We start from the raw sequence: 23,673 nt of genomic DNA on the forward strand, positions 1-23,673 counted from the left end.
GAACTGTTTTGGAAGGAACTGTAAATGACAAATTTCAAGACCTAAATGTGCGTTGGTTTCAAGTATTTTTATTTCAGGACTGTATTTGCTTTGAAAATTGAAAGGTTTTAGCTGCACGCTACTGATAGAGCTCGAGATTGGGGTATTTCAAGTTTATTGATGCTTGTGCAACATTTTGAGATTAATTCAGATTGAAATCACACTTAGATATTTTTACAATGTTATCCTAGACAAGATTTACGCCTGACCTTTTTCAAAATACGAGCACAAGCCAGGAGGATAGATTCATAGGCATTAGGTACTTCAGTGGCTAAGATCAAGATCCTACTGATTTGGAAATTGGAATACTCCCCATTGCAATGCCCTTGAAACAAAACATTTCAGTATTGGTATTCTTATGGGCTATAACAATAAGAATACCAACAGTTCCATAAAATAAAATAGTTGACAGCGCCAGCTTCAAATGGGAAATATGCTTCAATTCACAAACTTCGCCGAATTCACACAAAAATAACTCAAAAGCACTTATGTGTACAAAATAACCTTGAGCAAGCACAAAGTAAACTTGGCATGGCGATGCAAAAATGGCGCTGCGATATTTCAAGTGTTTTCTACTTCTGTCATCGAAATGAAGAAATGAATATTACGATCGCTGATTCGTCTTCTTCTGTTAGTAAGGGAACGGAAAGCAATTTTATTGGTGCAATCTTCTTGTTTTCATTCAATCGAACAGCATAAAATATTTCGACATTTGTGACGCGGATGCGAGTTCTTCGTCGTCATACGTCTTTACCCATTGCCCTTGCCCATTGCCCATTGCCCATTCAGTCCTTGATTCAGTCATCAGTGGACGCGGTAGGTTGAATAGGTAATTAATTTTATTTCTATATTTTCATTTAAGCTTGTTGCTTCTTCCTATCTGTGCAACCTCATTCCAAATATCGTTTCTGCTGCCTTATGGAGTAAAAAGTTCATTATCATTGTATTTTAGACAGCTCAAGCTTGAGCTGGGGCCTGTTCAACTCACCTGTTGGGTTTCCTTGACTCACCAGTGCATGAGGAGAGGCAGGAAACCGTGTAGGAAAGAGACGCGCCAATTCCCCTGGTTACGCTGGGCGCTGAGAGATGGACCGCAGGGGATTGGGGTAGTGCGTCTGCTTGGAGTTGGGGGAGGAAAGATTCTAGATGTGATTAGCTGTGCGGTATCAGTTCAGTACCGGCTGTCACGGTACTGTTTGATTCGCTCCTTCGCGGAATCTGGAGTGCGCGGCGATGATCAGTAGCACCTTGCAGGAGAGCTCAGGCGATGTAGTCGAACAAACGATCACCAAGAACCTTCAGGAGTGATGACTTGAACTCGGCGAGGGAAGTGGAGGTGACCGTCGAGTCGGGCAAGGCGTTCCACTCGTTCACGACGCGTTCCGAGAAGAAACGTGATCTTGTGTCCAGTTGGCAGCGCCGGACTGTGATTTTGATAACGATTTGTCTTTCAATTTGCTGATTTTTGTCATTACTGTTTAATTTTGATCATGATAGCCTCAATCACCCATTTTACATTTAATTTTATGTGCAGATCAGATACTTAAATTCAACAGTCCTTGTCTGTAGTTTGGTTAGCCTGAGTGCTGTTCACGGGCACCTGCGGTGACTGCGGTAGCTGCGGTAGACCGCAGGCTGTAAGTCACGCCCACTTGTGTATACATAGTCACCGTGGTGTATACGTCATCACGTGTTCGTCTGCGGCGGCTGTGTCAATTTTGCGCCCAAGTAACACGAATGTGCAACTGCCGCGCCACTTTGTATGACAAATGGTTCCTGCGGCCGCTGCGGTCGGATCGTTTCGACCGCAGGAGACGCAGGCAACCGCAGCCGTATGACGTCACACCACCCGCCCCATCCCCACTTTCTGTGACCGTGACGTCATTACCCGGCTGACCGCGAAGCCGCAGCTACTGCAGGTGCCCGTGAACAGCACTCTGGTGAAGGCTGCTAACGTGGACAGAAGACAGTTGCTTATTTTTTGGTGGTTGGTATGAGCTTTCAGCTTTATCTTTTTTAGGTATCGTTTTCTTTGGCCATTCTAAAAAGCTAAAAATATTTTTAGTGAACAATCAGCAGTGCATTCATGTTTGTACATGTTGTGCCTATGGGTGAATAATCAGGTCAAGAATATGGTACCTATTCATATTAGCACTCCATTGATGTGACATTTGTTTGCACCATTATATTGGTTTTTCTAGTCAAATATATCTAGTTTCTGTTTGGCACTGTTTAATCTTAAGCCAGCTGAACTAATGCATCTGCTAGTTTTTTCAGGTTATCTCAGGCAGCTTATTTGGTATTAGTAGAGCAGACATCACACGAAAATGGTTTTCCAACCAAGGAGAGGCGCCATACCCGGAGGTGCTTCTTTCTAGGAAAACCTAAACAAACCTAATGTAACCTACAACTTACAACCTAAAAACCTACAACCTACAAACCTGCAAACCTACCCTACAACCTACAAACCTACAGCGCCTCTCCTCGGTTGGAAAACTTTGTGTGACGTCTGCTCTACTAATGCCACTTATTTTGGGTCACCAAAGAGCAGAGGGGAGAAGTGAGACAACTGTGGATCATTGATTCAATTCAAGCCTGGCTTCTGGGCCAGGGGACTGGAGTGCTTAAATATCCTATTCCTGAAGTCCAATCATTCTTCAATATGCACATGTCTTAACCCTCGCACGACCAGGCCATTTCTCATAACACGAACGACCAGGGGGGGGGGGTTGTTACGACCCCCCCCCCCTGGCGTTTCGAAACGGAAGGTCGTAGAGCTTAGCGGAAAAAACCAACGGATTGCTCTCAACGAGATCTCGCGATTGGTGGTATATTTTTTGGTCCTAGGTCAACATTTGACCTACTTATGACCGGTCAAAGGTCAAATTTTCCGAAAAATCAAACTTTTTCAACTTTCCGCGGCGATTGCGGCAAAACGGTGGGAGATATCGACTTGAAACCTTCACTATCGTGTTCCTTGATCAATTCTCTATCGTTTGGTATGTATTTCGTTTCCCTAGCTCTAAAAATGGCGCGTTGGGAGCGCCGGAGGTCGGCAAGGTCACAGTCGGCGGCAGAAATTCGAAAAATCAAAATTTAAATTTTTGAAATCTGATTGTATTTTTGGATTTGGGAGGTCCATTTGCTCCCTATAGAAGCTAATATTGCTGCATATTCCCATTGAGGTGACAAGAATTAGCAAAATAGTGGTTCGGGCGCTTTTCAAAAATAGTACCGGACGCTGTTCCTCTTGTGACGTCATAGCTCCGTGACCTGACCTGACCCGGTCAATTTTCTTGCACCACACGATAGCCAATGCTTGCCCCAACATGCATGGGAAGTTTCATCATGATCCATCAAACAATGTGGGTATCACCGGCAGAAAACCTAGGGATTCGGCGCACACGTTTGGTAACTGTCGGCCGGAGGCTGTACCTCTTATGACGTCATAACTCCGTGACCTGACATGACCCGATCAATTATTTTTCGGCAAAAGATGCGCAAAGGCTGCCCCAGAGGGTATTGAAAATTTCAGCCCGCTACGACAAGCCGTTTAGCGTGCACTTCGAAAAAACCTCAGGGGGGGGGGGTTGATACAACCCCCCCCCCCTAGGCGTTCTAGGGTTAAACATTAAACATATCTGCTCTTTATTATTTCCAGAGGTTTTGACAGACAAGCTGAGTGTCTCTTAAAAAGTGTTGGTTGCCTTGCACCATGACTGTTCTTACAAAGGTGAAGGTCAGCAAGAAGGAAGATGAGCCAGCACAGACCCATTTGGTTGAGCACAAATCTGAGGACAAGTTAGAGAAAGGGGTAAGTGGTTCAGAAAGATTACTTGGTCAGTGATAATATAATTTGCTGTTTTTGCGTTTTTTTGTGTTTATGCTGCTGCGACGCTTACCATTGTGGCTGCCAAGTTCCTAGGGGTGGGGGTGTTTGTGGCTGGGAAAACACTGCTTTTTAGTAGGTGACTTCCGGACATAAAGGGACAATTTTTTTGAAGTTGTGAAATTTTGCAACAGTGCAGACTGGGGAAGGGAGGCTTACATATGATGTCATAGCTCAGTGACCTAACTTTACTTTGATTTGAGAATGTGGTTAATGCCAAGATATTTAGCTTGGCAACTTTCAGCTGCGAGACCCTGCGAGTCATCGCAAAAAAAAAACGTCAGGTGGTCCCTTTACTCACTCTCGGAAGATAATAGAATCGAGTATCTAACTCCGAGAGGTATCATTATCATTGCACAGCTATTTTCGGACGCCGTCCATCACCCCCACTCCTTCCCCAGCTGGCGGCGGCCGGTGATGGCGAGGACGAGGTAGATGCCGACACGGTGCGCTACATGGTGCTGTCGCAGCGCGCGCGCCGTGTCAACGGCTCCAGCATCTGCGTGCTGACCGGCATCCTGCTGGTGTTCTCGGCCTGCCTGCTGTTCGGCCTGTTCTACTACCGACAGTCGCACCAGGTCAGGGTTAGTAGACGTGACAGAGACGGAGACGGAGCGGGACGACGGGACGTGTAACGCTGTGTGTCGCCTGTTCTGATTGAGCGGGGACGTGTGGGAAGGGATTGGGGACCAGTGGCCGTATTCACGTCGATCATTTTCGTAATAATTTTCTTAAGTTTGACCTACTTTTTAAGTATTTTTTTTTTAATCACGTTGAACTCCGTCGATAAAAACCTATGAAGTGTCGGCGTGAATACCAAATTAGACTTACGAAAAAAATCGACTTACGAAGTCGACGTGAATACGGCCCCAGGGTTGTTTGCGGGAAGGTAGGATATTGCAACTTTCAATCTTTTGTAGTGACCCTAGTGATGCGACTAGCATTTTGCGATGCTTGCATTTTTTACCCTCGTTAATTTTCTGCATCTACCTACGTTGATTTCGCTCTTCAAGCATACATACTCAATTATGATCAATATAACAATAATACTCAATGTAAATTACAATAATAATCGTTTGGTGATATCTACAAGCACAAAATTCCTAACTACCTTTGTCATATTTCATTTCACGTTAGCGCCAAGTTGACATGTTGACAGCGCCAAGACAATCATGTTGCAGAGTTTGTCGTTATTTGCGTCCCTTGTATATGCCGCATGCCTCTCCCTTGTGTTGCAGAGTGGCCGCCTGCACTCGTGGTGCAGCGTGCCGTTCCAGGTGGACCAGCCGACACTGCCTTCCAGTGAAGTCGAGGTGCTCTTCGACTCACCGGTACGTCGCAAAATTAGAGGGGCGTTTAGAGAATCGTCACGGGAGATGGGTGTCGTCGAAAGTGCTGAGAGAGTGTAGACCGACGGGATTCCCCTTGGTCAAACACGACGAGTTGTTTGCCTGGGATCGGCTGCGGCGTTGTATGTTGTAGATAAAGGGGATTTCCCATGGGGAGGGAAACCCATGGAGTTTATCGATCGCGATATAGGTACGTTTTCTGGCGTGCCGCCCGATAGGCAATCGATGAATTAACGACTGACATCGCGTAGGTCGGGAACCTAGTGTTATCTGTTCGGCGTATTGTATAATATTTCCTCAATCACACTTGACATTAATTGATATCCATTCAACTTTGACTTTGACGGCAAACTTTGCCCAATTATTCATTCACAAAACTAATCCCCAATGTGCACTCTGATATCAGCTATCATATAAGCTATCGTTGGCATGTAAGATTCATCGTGCATGTCATATAGTTGACGTTGCGTTTTCCTTGATATCTAAATGGCATTCGTGAACGTCTCGTTGCGCCGATGACCACCGCAGTCCGGGCGCCCCCCCCCCCCAACTTATTCGCCTGAATTATCTGTTGACCGCCCCCCTCCCCCTCCCTCAGCCCGGCGCCGAGCCTCGCACTGGCCCAGAGCCCATCCAGGACATGCAACCCATCTTCCATGAGGAGTTTGACATCGACTTCGAGGCTGACACCGAGTCCATGTTCGTTCCCAACTTCGAGCTCGGCTCCGGCGCTCGCTTCTTCAATGACTTCAAGTTTGTGAGTGTTGAATGCTTGAGAATGAAATAGGAGGCGTTAGGAGACGATGTGTTGGGTTGAGTTTTAGCATGATAGGTATTTTTGGGAAATGTGTCTACGATTGATGAGCAAGAAATGAGTAAAGCACTTGGGCGTTGGCTGATATGTCTGAATGTATTCTCTGACTGATACCTATACCGTGAGTGCGTGACAGCTAACGTGACTGGCATCTCCCGGCTCCACTGTGTGTAAAAGTGTCCATCGCACCACCACTTCCACCACAGTGTAACTGTACACCCGGCTCTAGTCTAACGCCGCGATGCCGCTCCCCAGACGCAGACGGCCATCATGCCCGAGGACCGCGACCTGTTTCCCGTCTGCCTGGTGATGGAGCTCGATGAGACCATGTTCCTGCGGCCGCGCCCGCTGGCCGAGCGCGTCCGCCTCCTGGAGCAAGGTACGTACGGAGGTTTAGGGCCAGCGGTGGGCTGATATCAGCCGCTTACATTTCGGTGGCTATGACTTTTTTGAGATTTTACGCGGTCTATTTAGGCATCTGTTTTACTTAGTTTTGCATGTCTGTGAGGAAGTTTCTGGTAAGTAACAGCATCAGGATTCCTGTAAGTCTTGTTTTTTTTTTTTTTGTATGTTTTAAAGGATAGAGCAACTAGCAAGCATAAAAATGTGTACTGATATGTCGCATATGATCGGCGTCAATTCAAAAGCAGTTGTACTATATGCGCTAAATTTATCATAATGGGTAGCTAATTTGGAACCGGTAGGAACTGTTCATTTGCCATTAGCATGACGCATGTTTAACGCTCTACCCGCTACCTGACGTGCCTTCGTAACATAAAACTAGAGTAAAGGGCTTGAGTCAGGTTTCCGCGAGGTCGTTACTTTCACCGGATCAAAATAGTTCGCTATTCGTTTTCGGCTTGGTAGAGCCAGAACCATCCGCCTGCTCGCTATGCCGTCTCAATCTAACATCGACACATGTCCTTTAGACACACTCTTCCCCACCTGCCCGGTTGCTGACATCTGACCTCTTCTCCCGCTTCCCGCGGGCCTCAGGTCTGGACGCTTCGCCGCTGGAGGTCACCCAGGAGAAGCTGGTGATCCAGTTCCCCGCTCTGACTCCTGAGTCCGGCCGGCTCAGTCCGGCCATCAGCCGGGCCTGCGACGGCGTCTCCATCTTCAAACTGGAGCGTCGTGACGGTAAGGAGCGGCTGCTGCATCATGGAGATGATGTGTCTCGGAAGGCAGTCAAACGCAGTAAACGTAACACGTATCAATTATGCATTATGCAATGGATGGACACTTTTGGGGGAAAAGTACTGGTTCGAAGATTTTGATCGATCGTTGACGTGGAATAGCTGCCAGCTGCATCGCGATTTCTTATTTCGACTCTAGTTTTATTTATCTAGTATTTTTGTCCGCATACGGTATCCACATTTTGCACACTCCGCGGGTGTGAGCATTTCACGTTTGTTTCATGGTGCATATGAGTGACATCTTGATGGCCATATCTGACCCCGGTTCCGTTCTGTCGCAGTGTTCAAGCGCTCGACGGAGGCCGAGGCGGGCACCCACTTTGCCGTGTTTGGCGGCAAGTCGGTGGTCCGATACACCATCACCAACCTGTCTGAGCTGCTGAAGAAGGAGTAGACGGGCCGATCGGCGGGGCACCACCAGAGGTCACCAGTGGTGTCAACGGTCACCAGCGATCACCAGCGGGTGCAGTCGGAGCAGACGGCACCCGCTGGCTGGCTGCCCTGGCGACGGCCGTCCGTGGAGCCTGCCCTGTAAGCTGTGCCCCGCCCGCGCCGGCGGCGCTGCTAGGTTATTACTCTGGTAGGGCGCTGCTAGGGCAGCCGCCGTCAACTGGCGGCCCGGCTTCGAGGCGAGCGGCCGCTACTTCTGTGGCGCCGAGCGTTTGCCGCCGCTTGTCTCGCAAGACAAATGTTTAGTCGTTTGCTTTATGCTCCCCGGGGTCTGTGTCCAAGTGAGTGCATGGGTTGATTAGTCACAATTTACTGGTGTCCGAGATCAGAAACATTCAGCATACACAGTCAGTATTGGCACTGAACACATTATCATCGAAACAGAAATATCAATAAGTGAAGATTGGGTCGCATGTCAAAACGCGATCTCAAAAACATGTATTGTTTCGAGCGTATAATGCACTCACTTCGGACACAGACTCCCAAGTTATAAATATACATCTTATTATACGAAGCCATCATATACCGCGTATGTTTCTCGTTAGTTAATGATCTCCCGTAGCAAGCGTGGCTGTGTGGCGTATACTTTCCCACTGTCTGGCTCGCTGGCTACCCGTGGATGCTTTGCGGGAAGTCTCTAGACTATGGCCGTTGTCTAATCATGTTTTGGGCATCGCAAATCATTGTCATGTTTATTCAAGCGGGGTATGGCGTGTTAAGCGCTAAAGCTGGCCGACCGTGACGAATTCGTTCAATTGGGTCATTCTAGCCAAGATTCATTTTGGTTTGGGTCATTCAATGCAGGTTTTATTCCGCTTTTCGTGTTGTCCTTCGACCATAGGACTGGGATCACAGGGGAAGGGGAAATGCTATTTCAATTACTTCTTGCTAATGATGTGGATATATTTTCGTCTCTGTGACTCCGTCTCCAATTGTCCAGCTGATAATGGTTCTTCATCAGGCATGTAGTGAATGACCCCATTCGGGGTAGAGTTGTGCACGGGAGAGTTGTGCACTACCTGTTTTGGGTATGTGTTTTGAGAGGCAGTTACCAAAAGGATTGGGCTTGCACGGAAATTGTGCGAATGGTTGCTTGGTGCTTCAAAGCTTTCTTCAATGTTCTATGTAAGCCGGGCTTACATGTAGTTAACAACATATTTTATCTTAGCACACATACATGGCTCGAAAATTGTCTCGTGTGTCCAGGATGTACAAATGTTATGCATTCTTTCGGTTAAAAAGCTAACGTGACTGTTGTCGACACTAATTCGTACAGGGCTGTGGAAGCACATGCACGTTAGGGTTAGCAACACTTAAATCGTAGTCAAATTGGACCATCGTCATTGCAGCGCCGTTTCACATTATTGGATGTTATTAATCATGTCTTGCGGTCTGTCTCAGGGCGATGAGATTTACGCACATTTTATCTTCATTCGGCTCTTGCTTGGTTCACCGCCGTTGCTGTGGAGTATCTGATCCGTGGGGATCTGTAGTAGTAGATCCGTACAGATGCCCTTCACAGGAGGTGATCGTATCGTTTCCGACGGTGCGAGAACTCCCGAAAGGTCCGAGTATCTGCGGGACGATGCCTCCGCCTAAAAAACAACGGGTGTGCCCATTGCGCGCTGTCAGTTATCACCAAATACAGACAACCCTACTGTCGCCGGCGTTTGGATTGGATTGTTCGCTGATGTGTTAGATGATGAATTTCGGGCGTGTGGAAGTGTAGGGCGAGTGATTCGCTTTAGTGGGGCAAGGGAATTGCTCATATGAGATTGAGTCAAGACATGTTTGCAGTTTGATGCGATTTGGTCATCCTCGCCTGTCGTCTGGTTCGGGTCTGGGCCCAAAAATTTTCAACTTTTGCCACCTCGAGGTCTGTCCCACTCAACTGACATCAATTGGCTGCAGCTGCTCCCACCAACGTCACCAACCGCAAACTGCATAGGTATCGTTCCTTGTTGCAAGCGTGAAGGGTCTTTGAGGGGATCCGAACCTGGGCTCTCATCACCAGCAGTCGAAAACTACTATCTGTAGTACAGTACTGGCTTATGTGAAATAATTCTGAATTATTTAAATCAAAAAACGTCCATTAAAACAACTGAAATGTGTTATTATGCCGTTATCTGCGCTGGGAAAACACAGCTTCACCAGCACCGTTTTATTTGGCTGCCGAGACCTTTTGTTTTGACACGTCGTGCGCCACATATGTATTTGTAAAGCCGGCCCGCTTGCATTTCAATTTTGAGAACAGGCCGGTGCTGAATTTTTACATAAAAAGTAATCAAATATCATCAAGATGAAGGTCATATGCTGCTTAGCTTTGCTATTCGCAGCTGCATATGCCAACAAAAACACCCTTGTGTTACTGGATAGTCTCACTGCGAAGGAAACTCATTCTATTTTCTTCAAATCTCTGAGTGGTAAGTCAGCGGATCAGGATTTTGATTTTGATTTGGGTCTGGGTGTGTTGTAAATTATTTTGCTGTTTTAAAAATATAAGAGCAATTGATTACATCTTAAATTTTATGAAGTCTTAACAGGATAGCTCTCAGTAATTTCATGACAGCGATTTAACTCTTCAGTTTGGTTACATCATGTTTGCGCAAATGCGAAGAAATGAATTTGAAAGCAAAATGTGCTACCTGCTTCAACTTTGCATGATTCATCACTGGTTTCTGTGGAAATGTTATCACCACTAGCTCTTAATTTGTATTTGTTATCTGGCTGTGAAATGTGAAGCTTTTTTCAATTATCACAAGAAGATAAAGATAATATCCTAAACACTAAAACGGGAATCTGAATCTTCAGGCTAGCAATTGATCTGCTATTTCCTAAGATCTCTGTTAACTGACAGTTCAATCACAAGATGCAATTGCTACTGAAAAAGTGCAACCTGTTGAAGTTTTACAACCTTTTGTGGGTACTGAAATTTATGCAAATTGCCAGATTGAAAACTCACTCTCTCTCTCTCTCTCTCTCTCTCTCTCTCTCTCTCTCTCTCTCTCTCTCTCTCTCTCTCTCTCTCTCTCTCTCTCTCTCTCTCTCTCTCTCTCTCTCTCTCTCTCTCTCTCTCTCTCTCTCTCTCTCTCCTCTCTCTCTCTCTCCCTCTCCCTCTCCCTCTCCTCTCCCTCTCCCTCTCCCTCTCCCTCTCCCTCTCCCTCTCCCTCTCCCTCTCCCTCCTCCCTCTCCCTCTCCCTCTCCCTCTCCCTCTCCCTCTCCCTCTCCCTCTCCCTCTCCCTCTCCCTCTCCTCTCCCTCTCCCTCTCCCTCTCCCTCTCCCTCTCCCTCTCCCTCTCCCCTCCCTCTCCCTCTCCCTCTCCCTCTCCCTCTCCCTCTCCCTCTCCCTCTCCCTCTCCCTCTCCCTCTCCCTCTCCCTCTCCCTCTCCCTCTCCCTCTCCCTCTCCCTCTCCCTCTCCCTCTCCCTCTCCCTCTCCCTCTCCCTCTCCCTCCCCCCCTCCCTTTTTGTCTGTCAATGCCCCTCCTCAATCCTCCCCTCTTCCCTCCCCCTCCTCTTTCCCCTCTCCTCTGTCTATCAGCTCTCTCTCCCTCTCTCTCTCTCTCTCTCCCTCTCCCTCTCTCTCTCTCTCTCCCTCTCTCTCCCTCTCTCCCTCTCTCTCGCCCCTCTCTCTCCCTCTCTCTCTCCCTCTTTCTATCCCTCTCTCCCTCTCTCTCCCTCTCTCTCCCTCTCTCCCTCTCTCTCTCTCTTTCCCTCTTCTACTCCCTCTCCCCACCCTGTCTTTCTCTCCTCTCCCACTTCTTATTCCTCTCCTCCTCACACTTCCTTCCCCACTTCCTTCGCTTCTCCTCCCCTCTCCCTCTTCCCATTTGCACACTCAACCAAGTTACTGGGATAAGAATAGTTAGGTACTTGTGGTTATAGGCACAGTAAGGTATCTACCTCCTAGTCATTATGGTTGCATGTTTATGTCAGATCTATAATTTTAGTACATCCGTCCATACCTAACATAACATCGTGCCACTATTCCAGAGCGTGGATACAAGTTGACTTTCAAGACCGCCGACGACCCCTCTCTGAGCCTGTCCAAGTACGATGAGTACCTGTACCAGAACCTGGTGATCTTCTCGCCGTCGGTGGAGGAGTTCGGCGGATCGCTCAGCGCGGAGGCCGTCATCAACTTCGTGGATCGCGGAGGTAAGGATCGGGCTGGATGATCAGCAGGATTCAGCTCTTAGATGGATGTCCCATAGTCCATGCTATACCTCATGATTGCCATCGGACCTTTAGACTGTGGTTCAGTGTGATGCATTCGACTGAGGTGTTTGAGCTGCCGATTCGAGCTGAGTTCTTCAGCGTTGTTGATGCTGTACTGTTCATGTCGCTCATCTTTCATAAGCCTTTATAGCAATTATGTTTTGACTATTACAATTACTGCCAGACTAGGGTTTTTATTAAGTTTCTATCGTGATAAAGAACAGCCTTGCATATCTGTGAAAGTGAGATTGATGGGAACCACTCGCGCAAAAGAAAAGTTTGTCCTTGAATGGTGCATGTCTCAGCATTAAAATTGGCGCGTACGACTCCACCGTGGCTTGGAATTATGTCAGCATCTCCGTCTGGTGCCCTCATGATATGCACACCCACGATCGACGATCTATTACGTGGGCCGTGGGCGTGAATACATAGACATCCTTGTCCTTGTCTTCACAGTCATGATTTACGTCGCTAGTAAGGGTACAAAAATATCCGACTGTGCACTGTCTGGCATTTCTATTGTTAATCATAGTAGGGCATGGCATTGCGATAGATAATAACCGAGAGATATCAACGCAATATATGCAATGGCACAATTCATCCAAATTTTGCAGTGACATTACTGAAACGTTTATCACCTTATGCTTCATAAAACACAAATATAAATTGAGTTATTTAGGTCTCTCGGTTTTAGCCAAACCGATGCTATCCGGATGAAAAACAACTAACATGAATTTTTAAGATGCTGTTATTATTGTTGTTTTGGCTTCTGGCGGATCAAATCAATGCACATTTTAATCGTCGGTACCTGTCATCAATCATCATTGATCAATTTCAGCCTGTGGTTTTTCACATCGCTGATTTAATTGGAGCTTTTTTCGACTTGAATTTAAACATTGTGGTCGTCAGTGTATGCTCCTTCACATAAGCTGTCATTATTCCGATTTCTCCTAAACGCAAAAACAACGTCCAAGATGCAAACGTTGTGAGCCTGGGATGTAAGAACCGATAGTTAATCAAACGCCATCAGCGCTGATTACGCAACCATAACCGATGGCCGGAAACGGGCTTCTTTTAGAGACGTTTGTCATTTTCAATTTACTTTAGAAGATTGTCGTCGTTTTAACTCTGTTTTCTAGATAGGAACAAAACATATATGATTTGTCGGTATTTTTATTTCACTCTCGTCCCTGAGATTTACAAAACAGACCGTAGTGATTAAAACAAAGGCACGCGGTACCTATTATAATGCACCCGTCCACTGCAATAGTTTTCCTTAGTCTTCCAGGACTACTCATCTCAATTCATGCGTCGTTCGGGCGAATCAAGCATCACTCCCAGTCCAATTTTCATTTTCATTCATTATTTCATTAGCTCCAGCGTCCATCGCCCGCATCGGATTCTCCCGCCTTCCCTCTACCGCCGACACCGACCTGCTAGTCGGTGGGCACGACCTCGAGCGCCTTCTGACAGAGCTCGGTCAGGCGCCGCATGCCAGGCGCCGAGTGGCCGTAGAAGACGCACGGTGTGTACACGACCACCCCAAACAGCAGGAAGCACAGCACGTACACGTACTCGAGCTTGGGCGCGTCGGCGATCGGGCCGACCACCAGGTACATGGAGACCAGCAGCACCACCACCGGGATCCAGAGGTGGACGCGGTACGGCCGCGGCAGCTCCGGCTGCGTGCGGCGCAGGATCAACAGAGCCAGCATCACCAGTCCGTAGAAAATCCACACGCTGAAGCTGAAGAAGTCGATCAAATTGTCGATGTTGCCGGCAGCGATCATGCCCGATGTGAGCACGGCGTTGAAGAGCAGCGCGGGCGCCGGCGTCAGGTGGCGTGCGTGGATAAAGCTGAGGATGTCCACCATGTGGCCCTGCCGCGCCGAGGCGAAGCAGATGCGGCTGGTGCTGAGGATGGTGCCGTTGAGCGCGCCGGCCACCGAGAGCGCCACGCCGACTGGGATGAGGAACGCCACCGGTCCTAGCACGCGGTCGGCGAACGTGACGGCCACGGCCGGCGAGGCGAGCAGCTCGCGCGGCGAGAGCACGCTCAGGTAGGCCACGTTGATGAGCAGGTAGCAGATGGTGACCAGCGGAAGCGCCACCACGATGGCCAGCGTCAGGTTGCGCGCCGGGTTGACCACCTCCTCGGTGAGGTAGTTGAGGTTGTTCCAGCCGTCGTAGGCCCAGAGGCCGCTGTAGAAGGCGGTGGCCACGTCGCTGGCCGAGCTCGTGCTGCCCTGGAAGCCGGTGGCTAGGTGTCGGGTGTTGCCCTGGTAGAGCGAGTACACGCCGCCGGCGACCACCAGCGCCACGGCGCTCAGCTTGGAGACGGTGAAGAGGTTCTGCATGCCAGTGCCCATGCGCACGCTGTAGCAGTGCGCGATGGTGATGAGCCAGCAGGCTGCGGCGGCCACCAGAGGGATGACGGCTGGCGGCGGCGGACACTCGACACTGAAGAACGGCTGTACACAGTACTCTGCAAACGCCAGGCTCAGGATGGCCGTCGATGCCGGCTTGGTGATTAGGTTGATGCTCCACGATGCCAAGAAAGCCGGTAATGGTCCGAAGAAGCGATGCAGCGGTCCAAAGCCGCGGAACAGATACGAGAACTCGCCGCCCGACTCTGGAATCACGAGGCCGAGCTCAATGTAGCAGAGCGCGCCCAGTGTGCTGAGAACTCCGCAGCCGAGCCAGACGAGCAGCGACAGCGCCACCGAGCCCGTCCGCTCCAGCACGCCCTTGGGCGACACGAAGATGCCGGAGCCGATCATGGTGCCCACGATGATGGCCGTGCCTGAGAAGGCGCCCACAGTGCGCGGGATGCGCGTCTCGTGGCCGGAGTCGGCAGCAGACGGTTGGAGACCATCTTTAGCTCCACTGCCCTTGCCTCCCTGCCTGCTCCGAACTCCATCGTCAGCCGTGAAGGCCGGGTTGTCCATCGCTGCTGAGCTGCACAGTAACGCGCCGTCAGCAGTGACTCGCGTCAGGCGTCCACCTGCAGTCCTTGACTAAGCTGAAATGACACCACTAACCACCGGGCTGTCCTCCGACACCTCTGGTGTCCGCACCTGCACTGGCGGAGCTGTCTGGCCGAGTGGGTGCGGTGCTCCCTCAGACGTGCTGGCGGTATTGTGCTCTCGCCGCCGATGTGACCGGGTTTGCCGGTGCACGTAAAGCGTGACTGTCGCTGCATTCGCCGGCCGCTAACGCCGCCTCATCACAGAGGCAGGAGTCTGACTGGGGCCACAGCTGGGGCTCTGCTCAGTATGGGCTTGAATAGACCATGCGATAGTCTGTCAAAATATGGCTTTTGTTTGAACAGCTGTTTACGGTGTCAGTATCTTCTATTCGTTGAATTTAGACGAAACTTTATGTAATAATTTCCAACATGTAGCCTGAAATCAATTATAATTGTTAGAAAACCCCCCTCTCTGACCTGGTGGGCTTCATCCCTCTCTAACCGTCATCCGCTGCACGCGAAATGCTGCTGCGTATTCAAAACCGGTTTTTGACAGCAGGAGCACAGCACCCAAACGTTATGGCGCAGGTACAAGTTCATGGCCAACGCCGTTCTTTTCCGCTGTACCCTGTATTGGTCTAGTCATGTAAGAGATATGCACTGAATGTCAGGCCCGTAAAGCTAGGTTCACAGGAATGCTGTAAAGAGGGTTACCCATTACCCAGTTGTTAGGGAATGGACGACAGGCCAGATGTTGAATCCAGCTTGGCCGTGACGTGATGATTCCCGGAGACTCGTGTTTAATCGTCTGTGCTTCAATCATGTTAGGTGACAAGGCGTCTTTTGAGTGTTGTTACCCGATGTCTGTAACATGGCGTAGGACAAAATTCTGCTGTTTCACTGGGATGCGTCGATGTCCAGCTATTCATTCGGCTAGTATTCGCCAGTTTTCTTCTCTAGCAAATAAATAACATAATAAATCGAATCTCGGCTGCCCAAACACCACCCAACAGCCTTACCATTGACCACCCGTCGCCCCTCTCCACCAGGTAACCTGCTGGTGGCCGGCAGCGCCAACTCTGCCGACGTTCTGCGTGAGATCGCCTCTGAGGTGGGCTTCGAGCTGGACGAGGAGGGCGCCAGCGTCATCGACCACCTCAACTACGACGTTAAGGACGAGGGTCAGCACACGCTGGTGGTGGCCGAGCCGGAGAACCTGGTGAAGGCGGTGCCGATCGTCGGCAAGCCGGGCACCGCGCCGCTGCTGTACCAGGGCACCGGCATCCTGACCGATCGCGAGAACCCGCTGGTGATCGAGGTGCTGACCGCCTCCAGCTCGGCCTATAGCTACAACCCCGACAGCCACGTCACAGAGGTACGAACCGGGGTGCTAGTGATGGAGAAAAGGGCTGTTTAAGTGAACATTGTGGAATTTAGGTTTCGGTAGACACAAATGGGAGCTGTTGCTACGAGAGTCGGATAAAGACTAGAAGCAGGATGGATCCGTTTGGGTTATTGATGTTTTTGTTGAATATCTGTGATTGGGTTTGATCCCCAGGGGAATAGAGGGTGAAACGTTTAGGATTTGTAGATGAATAGTGCCTTAGCGACATCTTTGTTGACGTAATTTTCTGGCGTCCTGTTTCAGTTCCCGCACGCGGTCGGCAAGTCGACGGTGCTGATTGCCGCGCTGCAGGCCCGCAACAACGCCCGCGTCGTGTTCTCCGGCTCCCTCGACTTCTTCTCCGACAAGTTCTTCACCTCTGCCGTCCACAAGGCCGTGAGTTGTGGCGCCGAGGCCGCGGGAGTGACGTAAATTCTGCGATACCTGACACGTTTGGTGTCTAGCTGTGATTTATAAGCCCTTTCTAGTAAAAAATAACCAAGTTTGCCGCTGTTTCATGAATTCAACAAGTTGTTAACTTCCTCTGCAGAAGTGTGACCTTTTCACCTTTCTCGATTATGTTGAATAATTTTGCCATCGACTTGCTAGCCACTGCTGGACGTAGTTTCCCCTCTGCCCCTCTCTCTCACCTTGCTCCTTTTGCTGCAGGGCGGTCGCCAGTTCCTCAAATCTGGAAACGAGGCGCTGGCTACGGCGCTCTCCAAGTGGGTGTTCCATGAGACGGGAGTGCTGCGCGCCGGCAACGTGAAGCACCACAAGAAGGGCGAGACCCAGCCTCCGTCCGAGTACACCGTCACCGATCAGGTGGTAAGTGACGGGGGCGGGGAACAGCGCCGGGACTGGGCAGGTGGGGCAGAACGTGGGAATGGCGGGATGGGTGGAGGAGGCTGGGAGGGGTTAGTGTGACGGTCGGGAGTGGGAAAAGAAAGGCAGGGCCGTTGCTGATGCTGATATATAATTTAGAGAACTGCACACAGGAGTTGGGATTCCAGGAGTCCCACCCGCCATGAAGATATTGTGTTTCCAAGTCTAAAAACAGCTAACTTTCGTAAATCATTAATCGTGAGGATATTTTGTTAGCCCGTCCCTGGCCGGAGTTGACGTAAAGCAATTAAACGCTTAATTTATTATCGTGCCGCGGAAGAGTAAAACCGCGTCACTCGACTTTCTCACTAGCAGTGACCTCTGCAGCTGTCCGTCTCCCGTGTGCCGTCCGCCAACCGTTTCCCTATGTCCGTCCCCAGGTGTACAGCGTGGAGCTGGAGGAGCTGATCGCCGACCAGTGGGAGCCGTTCACTGCCTCCGACGTGCAGCTCGAGTTTGTGCGCATCGACCCGTTCGTGCGTACCGCCCTGAAGCCGGGACCGGGCAGCATGTACAGCACAGAGTTCAAGGTGCCCGATGTGTACGGCGTGTTCCAGTTCAAGCTGGAGTACCAGCGGCTGGGCTACACGCGCATCTACAGCACCACACAGGTGAGGGAGAATATGGGGTGGTGGATTGACAATGAGTGGGCGTTGTGATGAAAGTGGGGCAGGGGTACAGAAGAAAGCACGATGAAACTGACAAAACGATGAATATCGGGGATCGTTGTGACTCTGCAGTCTGCTTAGTCACAATAATCCCTTATGCACGCAGAAGGGGAGTTTTTTTTTTGCGCACAAATTTGAATATCCATTAAGCATCATTTCGTTGGTCGTCCTGTTAATCGTGCTTATGCTGTAGCCATCGCGCCTGAATAGTATATGTGGATTATGGAGTTATTCTAGCAGCTGATAATGCTGCGTTTTCTACCACTTTTCTGACCAATCATGCCCGACGTTCGCAGGTGTCGGTTCGTCCGCTGCTTCACACGCAGTACGAGCGCTTCATCCCGTCGGCATTTCCGTACTACGCCAGCGCCTTCAGCATGATGGTCTCCTGCTTCATCTTCAGCTTCGTGTTCATCCACTTCAAGGAGGAGCCGGCCAAGTCCAAGGCCGAGTGAGCAGGGAAGTCTGTGATGACGTGCGTTCCCACTGCCTCCTAAACGGGACAAGGGCAAGTGCTGTTTCGAGTGAGCGCTTGTGAACGGGGATAGCACAGTTGTGTTGCTTGTATGTGAGTTTGTTCGTTTTGTCCAGGTGAGAGATTCCGCGGATATGTGGTGGCTTTGTCTTTGAGGAAGATATTTGATTGGGGGAGGGGTTCTGAAATATGCGCTTCGGGCACTTCCTGAGGATGAGACGATGTTTGCAACTAAAAAGCATTTAGGCCTGTTGGCACGCTGGTTTGGACTGATGTGCATATTATCAGCTTTCGGAACATACATACAGTTGACAGCATTGAATCAACTAGTCATTCGTATTTCGTGGTATGGCTATGAATCGAAGCACCAGTGATGATTTTTGAAACACCTCGAACTTGTCATTCCAGCGCGTGTGGTACTAGAAATAAAGAAAATTTTACTCATTGAAGTGTTTTCTCGCTGCATTGGGCGATGTCGTAGGTGTTAAGGTGGCATTCAGACAGCGATGCAATTAAATGGGGGGGGGGGAGGAAAATAAAAAATGGGAGCAAGGAGCAATCGCGGATGGAACTCTACTTTGATTGGGGGAGGGGTTCAGGTTCAGTGTGATAGGGCGCGCTCTGCTACATCGACGTGCCTGAACCCGACGTGCCTTGGAAAAGTAGCCCATTGGGAATAATTCAATGTGATATGAACGGCCATCTAGCGGTACTTGGCACATACATGCAAGTAGTGTGGTGATGCACCAACAGTTGCCATACCACTGATAGTCAGGACGTGTAAAAAGCTATCTGTGATAGAATTGTTAATGATACGGATACAATTGTAAAAACACAGACTGCCTATATTTATTTTGGATCGACTGCATTTTTTTTTTTGTTACACGCCTCAGACGAACGTGACGCAGCATGCAACGCCTTAATTCCGAATGAGTAGAGGCCTAATCAGTATTCAATTCAGGCACCAAGGTTGCCTCCATTATGACGGGTTAGCGGACACGGTGAAAGCGGCGACCGCCAGGCTTTACGTGCACCAGCACCCGTCCGCAGTGGAAGTGAGAGTATCATGACGGTAGCACGTGTGTGGCAGCGTCTCCCGGCGTGGCCGTCTGAACAGACGTGACCGGACCGCGGATGCGTGACTCGGAGGACGGTAACGGTCGTGGCTGGTGTGCTACTCGTATGGGCCACATAGTGCAGGTTTCTTGAGCTACTGCTCACAGCGCATTTCTGTGCAAGTGCGCCAAGTGAGCATCGATGGACAACCCGGCCTTCAATGCCGACGATGGAGCCTCTCCTCGGAGCAGGCAGGGAAGTAAGGACAGTGGAGGTAAAGATGGTCTCCAACCGTCTGACGCCGACTCCGGCCACGAGACGCGCATCCCGCGCACGGTGGGTGCCTTCTCAGGCACGGCCATCATCGTGGGCACCATGATCGGCTCCGGCATCTTCGTGTCGCCCAAGGGCGTGCTGGAGCGGACGGGCTCGGTGGCCCTGTCACTGCTCGTCTGGCTCGGCTGCGGAGTTCTCAGCACACTGGGCGCGCTCTGCTATATCGAGCTGGGCCTCGTCATTCCAGAGTCGGGCGGCGAGTTCTCATACTTGTTTCGTGGCTTTGGGCCGCTGCATCGCTTCTTCGGACCGCTGCCGGCTTTCCTAGCCTCTTGGATCATTAATCTTATCACTATGCCGGCATCGACGGCCATTCTGAGCCTGGCGTTTGCCGAGTACTGCGTGCAGCCGTTCTTCAGTGTCGAGTGTCCGCCGCCGCCAGCCGTCATCCCTCTGGTGGCCGCCGCAGCCTGCTGGCTCATCACCATCGCGCACTGCTACAGCGTGCGCATGGGCACTGGAATGCAGAACCTCTTCACCGTCTCCAAGCTGAGCGCCGTGGCGCTGGTGGTTGCCGGCGGCGTGTACTCGCTCTACCAGGGCAACACCCGACACCTGGCCACCGGCTTCCAGGGCAGCACGAGCTCGGCCAGCGACGTGGCCACCGCCTTCTACAGCGGCCTCTGGGCCTACGACGGCTGGAACAACCTCAACTACCTCACCGAGGAGGTGGTCAACCCGGCGCGCAACCTGACGCTGGCCATCGTGGTGGCGCTGCCGCTGGTCACCATCTGCTACCTGCTCATCAACGTGGCCTACCTGAGCGTGCTCTCGCCGCGCGAGCTGCTCGCCTCGCCGGCCGTGGCCGTCACGTTCGCCGACCGCGTGCTAGGACCGGTGGCGTTCCTCATCCCGGTCGGTGTGGCGCTCTCGGTGGCCGGCGCGCTCAACGGCACCATCCTCAGCACCAGCCGCATCTGCTTCGCCTCGGCGCGGCAGGGCCACATGGTGGACATCCTCAGCTTCATCCACGCGCGCCACCTGACGCCGGCGCCCGCGCTGCTCTTCAACGCCGTGCTCGCTTCGGGGATGATCGCTGCCGGCAACATCGACAACCTGATTGACTTCTTCAGCTTCAGCGCGTGGACCATCTACGGGCTGGTGATGCTGGCTCTGCTGATCCTGCGCCGCACGCAGCCGGAGCTGCCGCGGCCGTACCGCGTCCCCCTCTGGATCCCGGTGGTGGTGCTGCTGGTCTCCGTGTACCTGGTGGTCGGCCCGATCGCCGACGCGCCCAAGCTCGAGTACGTGTACGTGCTGTTTTTCCTCCTGTTCGGGGTGGTCGTGTACACACCGTGCGTCTTCTACGGCCACTCGGCGCCCGGCATGCACCGCCTCACAGAGCTCTGTCAGAAGGCGCTCGAGGTCGTGCCCACCGACTATGGAGCTATAAAGGGGCCATGCTGATGTCGGCTGTAAACTGAGAGTCTAGAGAATAGAGATGGTCTCAGAAACTGAATTAGAGGTGGGAGCAATAGGCACTAGGCAGAGGAGCAGCAGGGCTGCCAGTTGGCAGCTTGTTTTACTATTTACAGGCTGTCTTTGCTTATCTCAGGGTCGGGATGAGTGCTAATAAATATCACGAGTCGAGACCGCTCCTTAGACCCGGCTGAGTTCTTCAGTACCGCCGTGAAAAGGCAAAAAGAAAAAAGGCAATATACGGATCGCTTCTCAATGCGACATAGGTGTGATTTTACCTGATTCTTTGCAAGTTAAAAGGCGCGATGTGTGATAAATCTTGCAATATTGTCTAGGAGAAGCACGTTGAACATCAGAAAACGCGTTGCTTATTTATTGCCGAATACCTGACCTAACTTTTCTCTAACTAACAGCTGACTATTTTCTAGAGATCGTGGGCTTTCGATGTATCGTTTGGACAGTCACGGGCAGACGGCTCCCGCCACTACTCCCCTGTTATTTCCTCCCCTCCGTCCCGGTAGGTTTACTGGAGCGTGGTTCCGCTCCGGGAGGCGGGGAGGGCCGGACGCCGGAGGCCGGGAGGGAGTGACTCCCGCTCTCTCACCTCCCTCACCGCGACGGTGGCCCACGGGCTACCTATCCTCCTCGCCAACAGTGACAGTGAAATTTGAATGGCAGCCGCTAAGCCCACTTTCTTTCTACCGCTTTGTTTGTATACCTAAGTGCCACCGGTTGACGTTCTTCAATGCCTTTCACGAACGAGCTGTAACAGCAGCGAGAAAGAACGTCTTGTCGCTGGTCGGACTAGAGCTTATCCGGACTTTCACATGTCCCGACGAACCTGACAATGTATACTGTGTAGTATTTTCTGCTAACAAAAAAGGTAAAAAAGGTATAACTTATCTATTTTGATTTTCAATTTGATCATGCGAAGGGTTTTCAAGTTTGCGTCGACATAAATGTCGACTATACATTCATCAAAATTTTGTACTCCCAGCGTCGATAATTATCCAAGCCGTCCTGATACCATGGTATCTGAGAAACGTCATTGCAATGACCATTCTCAGTGCCCCATTTGATTTTATTCGTAAAGTTCTCACCTCCACCCAGGCACCCACCTCTCGTTCACCGTACCGGCAGGGGGTCAGCCTTCGACCTTTCTGCTGCACCGGACGTGCCCTGTCGGCAGGTGGCGCCACCGACGGCGTCCATCGGCATACCCCGGGGGCATCCGACGGCCGACCCGCAGTGTACCCGGCGACACAGACCAGCGCGCCGCGCTGGGAAGGCCGAGCCGTCGAGCGTGGCGCGTGCCCCGAGCGAGGGTGGCTCCTCCACGCGATCAGCCGAGCTCGACAGTGCTGCGTCGGCAGGCGTCAGGGAGGGTGGCGCAGAGGCGATACTGGCGGCGATTGTGGCGAGGAGGGGTGACGCGTCACGATTGTGATGGAGTTGTGATGGGGGTGATGGAGAGAGGGACCTCGTGCTCGGGACGGATGTGTGCGATGGGGCTGATGGGAAGGGATAGGAAGAGACGGACCTTGAGCCGGTGTTGGACTCAGAAGGCACAGCTGTGTCCCAATGTGCGGTGGCTTGGACTGCTGGGATTCGTAGTCACAATGCTTCCCGGAGCTTTCAGTCAAGGTAAGAACGACCTGATTTGTTCGCAAAGTTATGGTTACGTGTCGTTAATAAAAATAGAAAGATGTGTCAAATTATATCGGTATGCCCGATGCCGAATCATTCTTTTCTTCTAGCTGCCTTTGTAACAGCGTCAAGCTTGGATGCACCTTACAGACGTGTGCATAATACTGTTGGTGTGTCCATAATACCTTTAATTACCTATGGTAAGGCAACAGCTTTTTTAACCCTCGCCGGCACAGGGGGGTCGATGCAAACCCCCCTAAGGTTTTTCGCGAATAACTCGCGTCAAAAGCAGCTGATCGCGACGAAACTTACAGTACCCTCGCATTGCTCAATTTTACACCTACTCTGAAAATTTCATGACCCTGACCCAAATGACCTTTGACCTGTGACCTCTTTTCCGAGACCATGTTTGCCCGGAATCACGATTCGTATATGTCGGCTCGCATTAGCCGCGCGTTTGCAAGCTTTTCGTGGTTTCAAATGCTCAAACATGTGATTTGGTGTTGCTCCCATGCATTAGGGTGGGTGTCAAGGTCACCTGAAGGTCAGGTCAGGTCATTGACCTTTGGTGACCTCGGTTCACTTTTTCGAGTTTTACATGTTTCTAGGCTAGTGTTTGGAGCTGAATTCGAATTTAGCAACCATTTGAACAAGTACGAAGGAGTTTTGGTGCCTTCGTAACATGTTACGCGAATCTGTCAGAGGCGGATGACAGGTACTGCGAATACCCGTCACGACCCCTACTGGTTGACCTGACCTGACCTGACCCGACCTGGTCTAAACGCTTAACGACATCATCTGTGATCAAAACTAACACGATATTCGTGATCAGCATCCCCGAAAATCCCTAAACAGCCACACTTTACGACTTTCTAACAGGTCC

At 50.8% G+C, this 23,673-nt stretch overlaps 6 protein-coding genes across 14 annotated transcripts in view; 4 read left to right on the top strand and 2 right to left on the bottom strand.

The window, feature by feature from the left end:
* The window catches only part of LOC122393232 (transcription factor Dp-1-like), a 45,500-nt gene extending 44,757 nt beyond the window's left edge, over positions 1–743 (bottom strand). Inside the window, exon 1 of one of the 3 annotated variants that reach the window (XM_043389073.1) lies at positions 732–743. The gene's annotated coding sequence lies outside the window, so the exon portion shown is untranslated. Of the gene's footprint in view, positions 1–506; positions 614–731 lie in introns of those variants that run through there. The other 2 variants (XM_043389068.1, XM_043389072.1) reach the window with 2 other exon arrangements.
* LOC122393235 lies at positions 24–9,399 on the top strand. 6 transcript variants are annotated; one of them, XM_043389081.1, is made up of 8 exons: positions 24–47; positions 3,701–3,853; positions 4,330–4,512; positions 5,167–5,259; positions 5,876–6,034; positions 6,347–6,470; positions 7,088–7,231; positions 7,569–9,399. In XM_043389081.1, the coding sequence occupies exons 2-8, from the start codon at positions 3,755–3,757 to the stop codon at positions 7,679–7,681; spliced, it is 915 nt and encodes a 304-aa protein (XP_043245016.1). In that variant the 5' UTR covers positions 24–47; positions 3,701–3,754; the 3' UTR covers positions 7,682–9,399. The 6 variants fall into 6 exon arrangements, with proteins under 6 accessions (XP_043245016.1, XP_043245013.1, XP_043245014.1 ...); XM_043389078.1 differs by lacking the exon at positions 24–47 and adding an exon at positions 565–669; XM_043389079.1 differs by lacking the exon at positions 24–47 and adding an exon at positions 767–868.
* Positions 9,400–9,687: 288 nt separating this feature from the next.
* Positions 9,688–18,776, top strand: LOC122393234 (dolichyl-diphosphooligosaccharide--protein glycosyltransferase 48 kDa subunit-like). The gene is made up of 7 exons (XM_043389077.1): positions 9,688–10,160; positions 11,728–11,892; positions 15,970–16,295; positions 16,569–16,700; positions 16,974–17,132; positions 17,570–17,800; positions 18,154–18,776. The coding sequence occupies exons 1-7, from the start codon at positions 10,037–10,039 to the stop codon at positions 18,310–18,312; spliced, it is 1,296 nt and encodes a 431-aa protein (XP_043245012.1). The 5' UTR covers positions 9,688–10,036; the 3' UTR covers positions 18,313–18,776.
* On the bottom strand, positions 13,110–15,352 carry LOC122393233 (b(0,+)-type amino acid transporter 1-like). The gene has a single exon (XM_043389076.1). It carries the CDS (start codon positions 14,898–14,900, stop codon positions 13,389–13,391), a length of 1,512 nt encoding a protein of 503 aa, XP_043245011.1. The 5' UTR covers positions 14,901–15,352; the 3' UTR covers positions 13,110–13,388.
* Positions 18,777–19,589: 813 nt separating the features above from the next.
* LOC122393250 (b(0,+)-type amino acid transporter 1-like) lies at positions 19,590–21,131 on the top strand. The gene has a single exon (XM_043389111.1). It carries the CDS (start codon positions 19,590–19,592, stop codon positions 21,129–21,131), a length of 1,542 nt encoding a protein of 513 aa, XP_043245046.1.
* Positions 21,132–22,330: 1,199 nt separating this feature from the next.
* LOC122393236 (protocadherin Fat 3-like) overlaps positions 22,331–23,673 on the top strand; it is a 45,024-nt gene continuing 43,681 nt past the window's right edge. The window contains exon 1 of one of the 2 annotated variants that reach the window (XM_043389086.1): positions 22,331–22,787. In XM_043389086.1, coding sequence (XP_043245021.1) covers positions 22,601–22,787 — 187 coding nt within the window. In that variant the 5' untranslated portion in view covers positions 22,331–22,600. The remainder of the gene's footprint in view (positions 22,788–23,673) is intronic. The other variant, XM_043389085.1, reaches the window with a different exon arrangement.

Source organism: Amphibalanus amphitrite, unplaced genomic scaffold (genome assembly GCF_019059575.1).
Source record: "Amphibalanus amphitrite isolate SeventyFive unplaced genomic scaffold, NRLGWU_Aamphi_draft 000525F_arrow, whole genome shotgun sequence".
Taxonomy (NCBI): Eukaryota; Metazoa; Arthropoda; class Thecostraca; order Balanomorpha; family Balanidae; genus Amphibalanus; species Amphibalanus amphitrite.

Coding starts and splice junctions, on each gene's coding strand:
- LOC122393235 (XM_043389081.1), top strand. CDS start 3,755: ATGACTGTTCTTACAAAGGTGAAGGTCAGCAAGAAGGAAGATGAGCCA. Junction 3,854..4,329: donor AGGACAAGTTAGAGAAAGGG/GTAAGTGGTTCA, acceptor CTCCTTCCCCAG/CTGGCGGCGGCCGGTGATGG. Junction 4,513..5,166: donor GACAGTCGCACCAGGTCAGG/GTTAGTAGACGT, acceptor CTTGTGTTGCAG/AGTGGCCGCCTGCACTCGTG.
- LOC122393234 (XM_043389077.1), top strand. CDS start 10,037: ATGAAGGTCATATGCTGCTTAGCTTTGCTATTCGCAGCTGCATATGCC. Junction 16,296..16,568: donor CCGACAGCCACGTCACAGAG/GTACGAACCGGG, acceptor GTCCTGTTTCAG/TTCCCGCACGCGGTCGGCAA. Junction 17,801..18,153: donor GCATCTACAGCACCACACAG/GTGAGGGAGAAT, acceptor CGACGTTCGCAG/GTGTCGGTTCGTCCGCTGCT.
- LOC122393233 (XM_043389076.1), bottom strand. CDS start 14,900: ATGGACAACCCGGCCTTCACGGCTGACGATGGAGTTCGGAGCAGGCAG.
- LOC122393250 (XM_043389111.1), top strand. CDS start 19,590: ATGGACAACCCGGCCTTCAATGCCGACGATGGAGCCTCTCCTCGGAGC.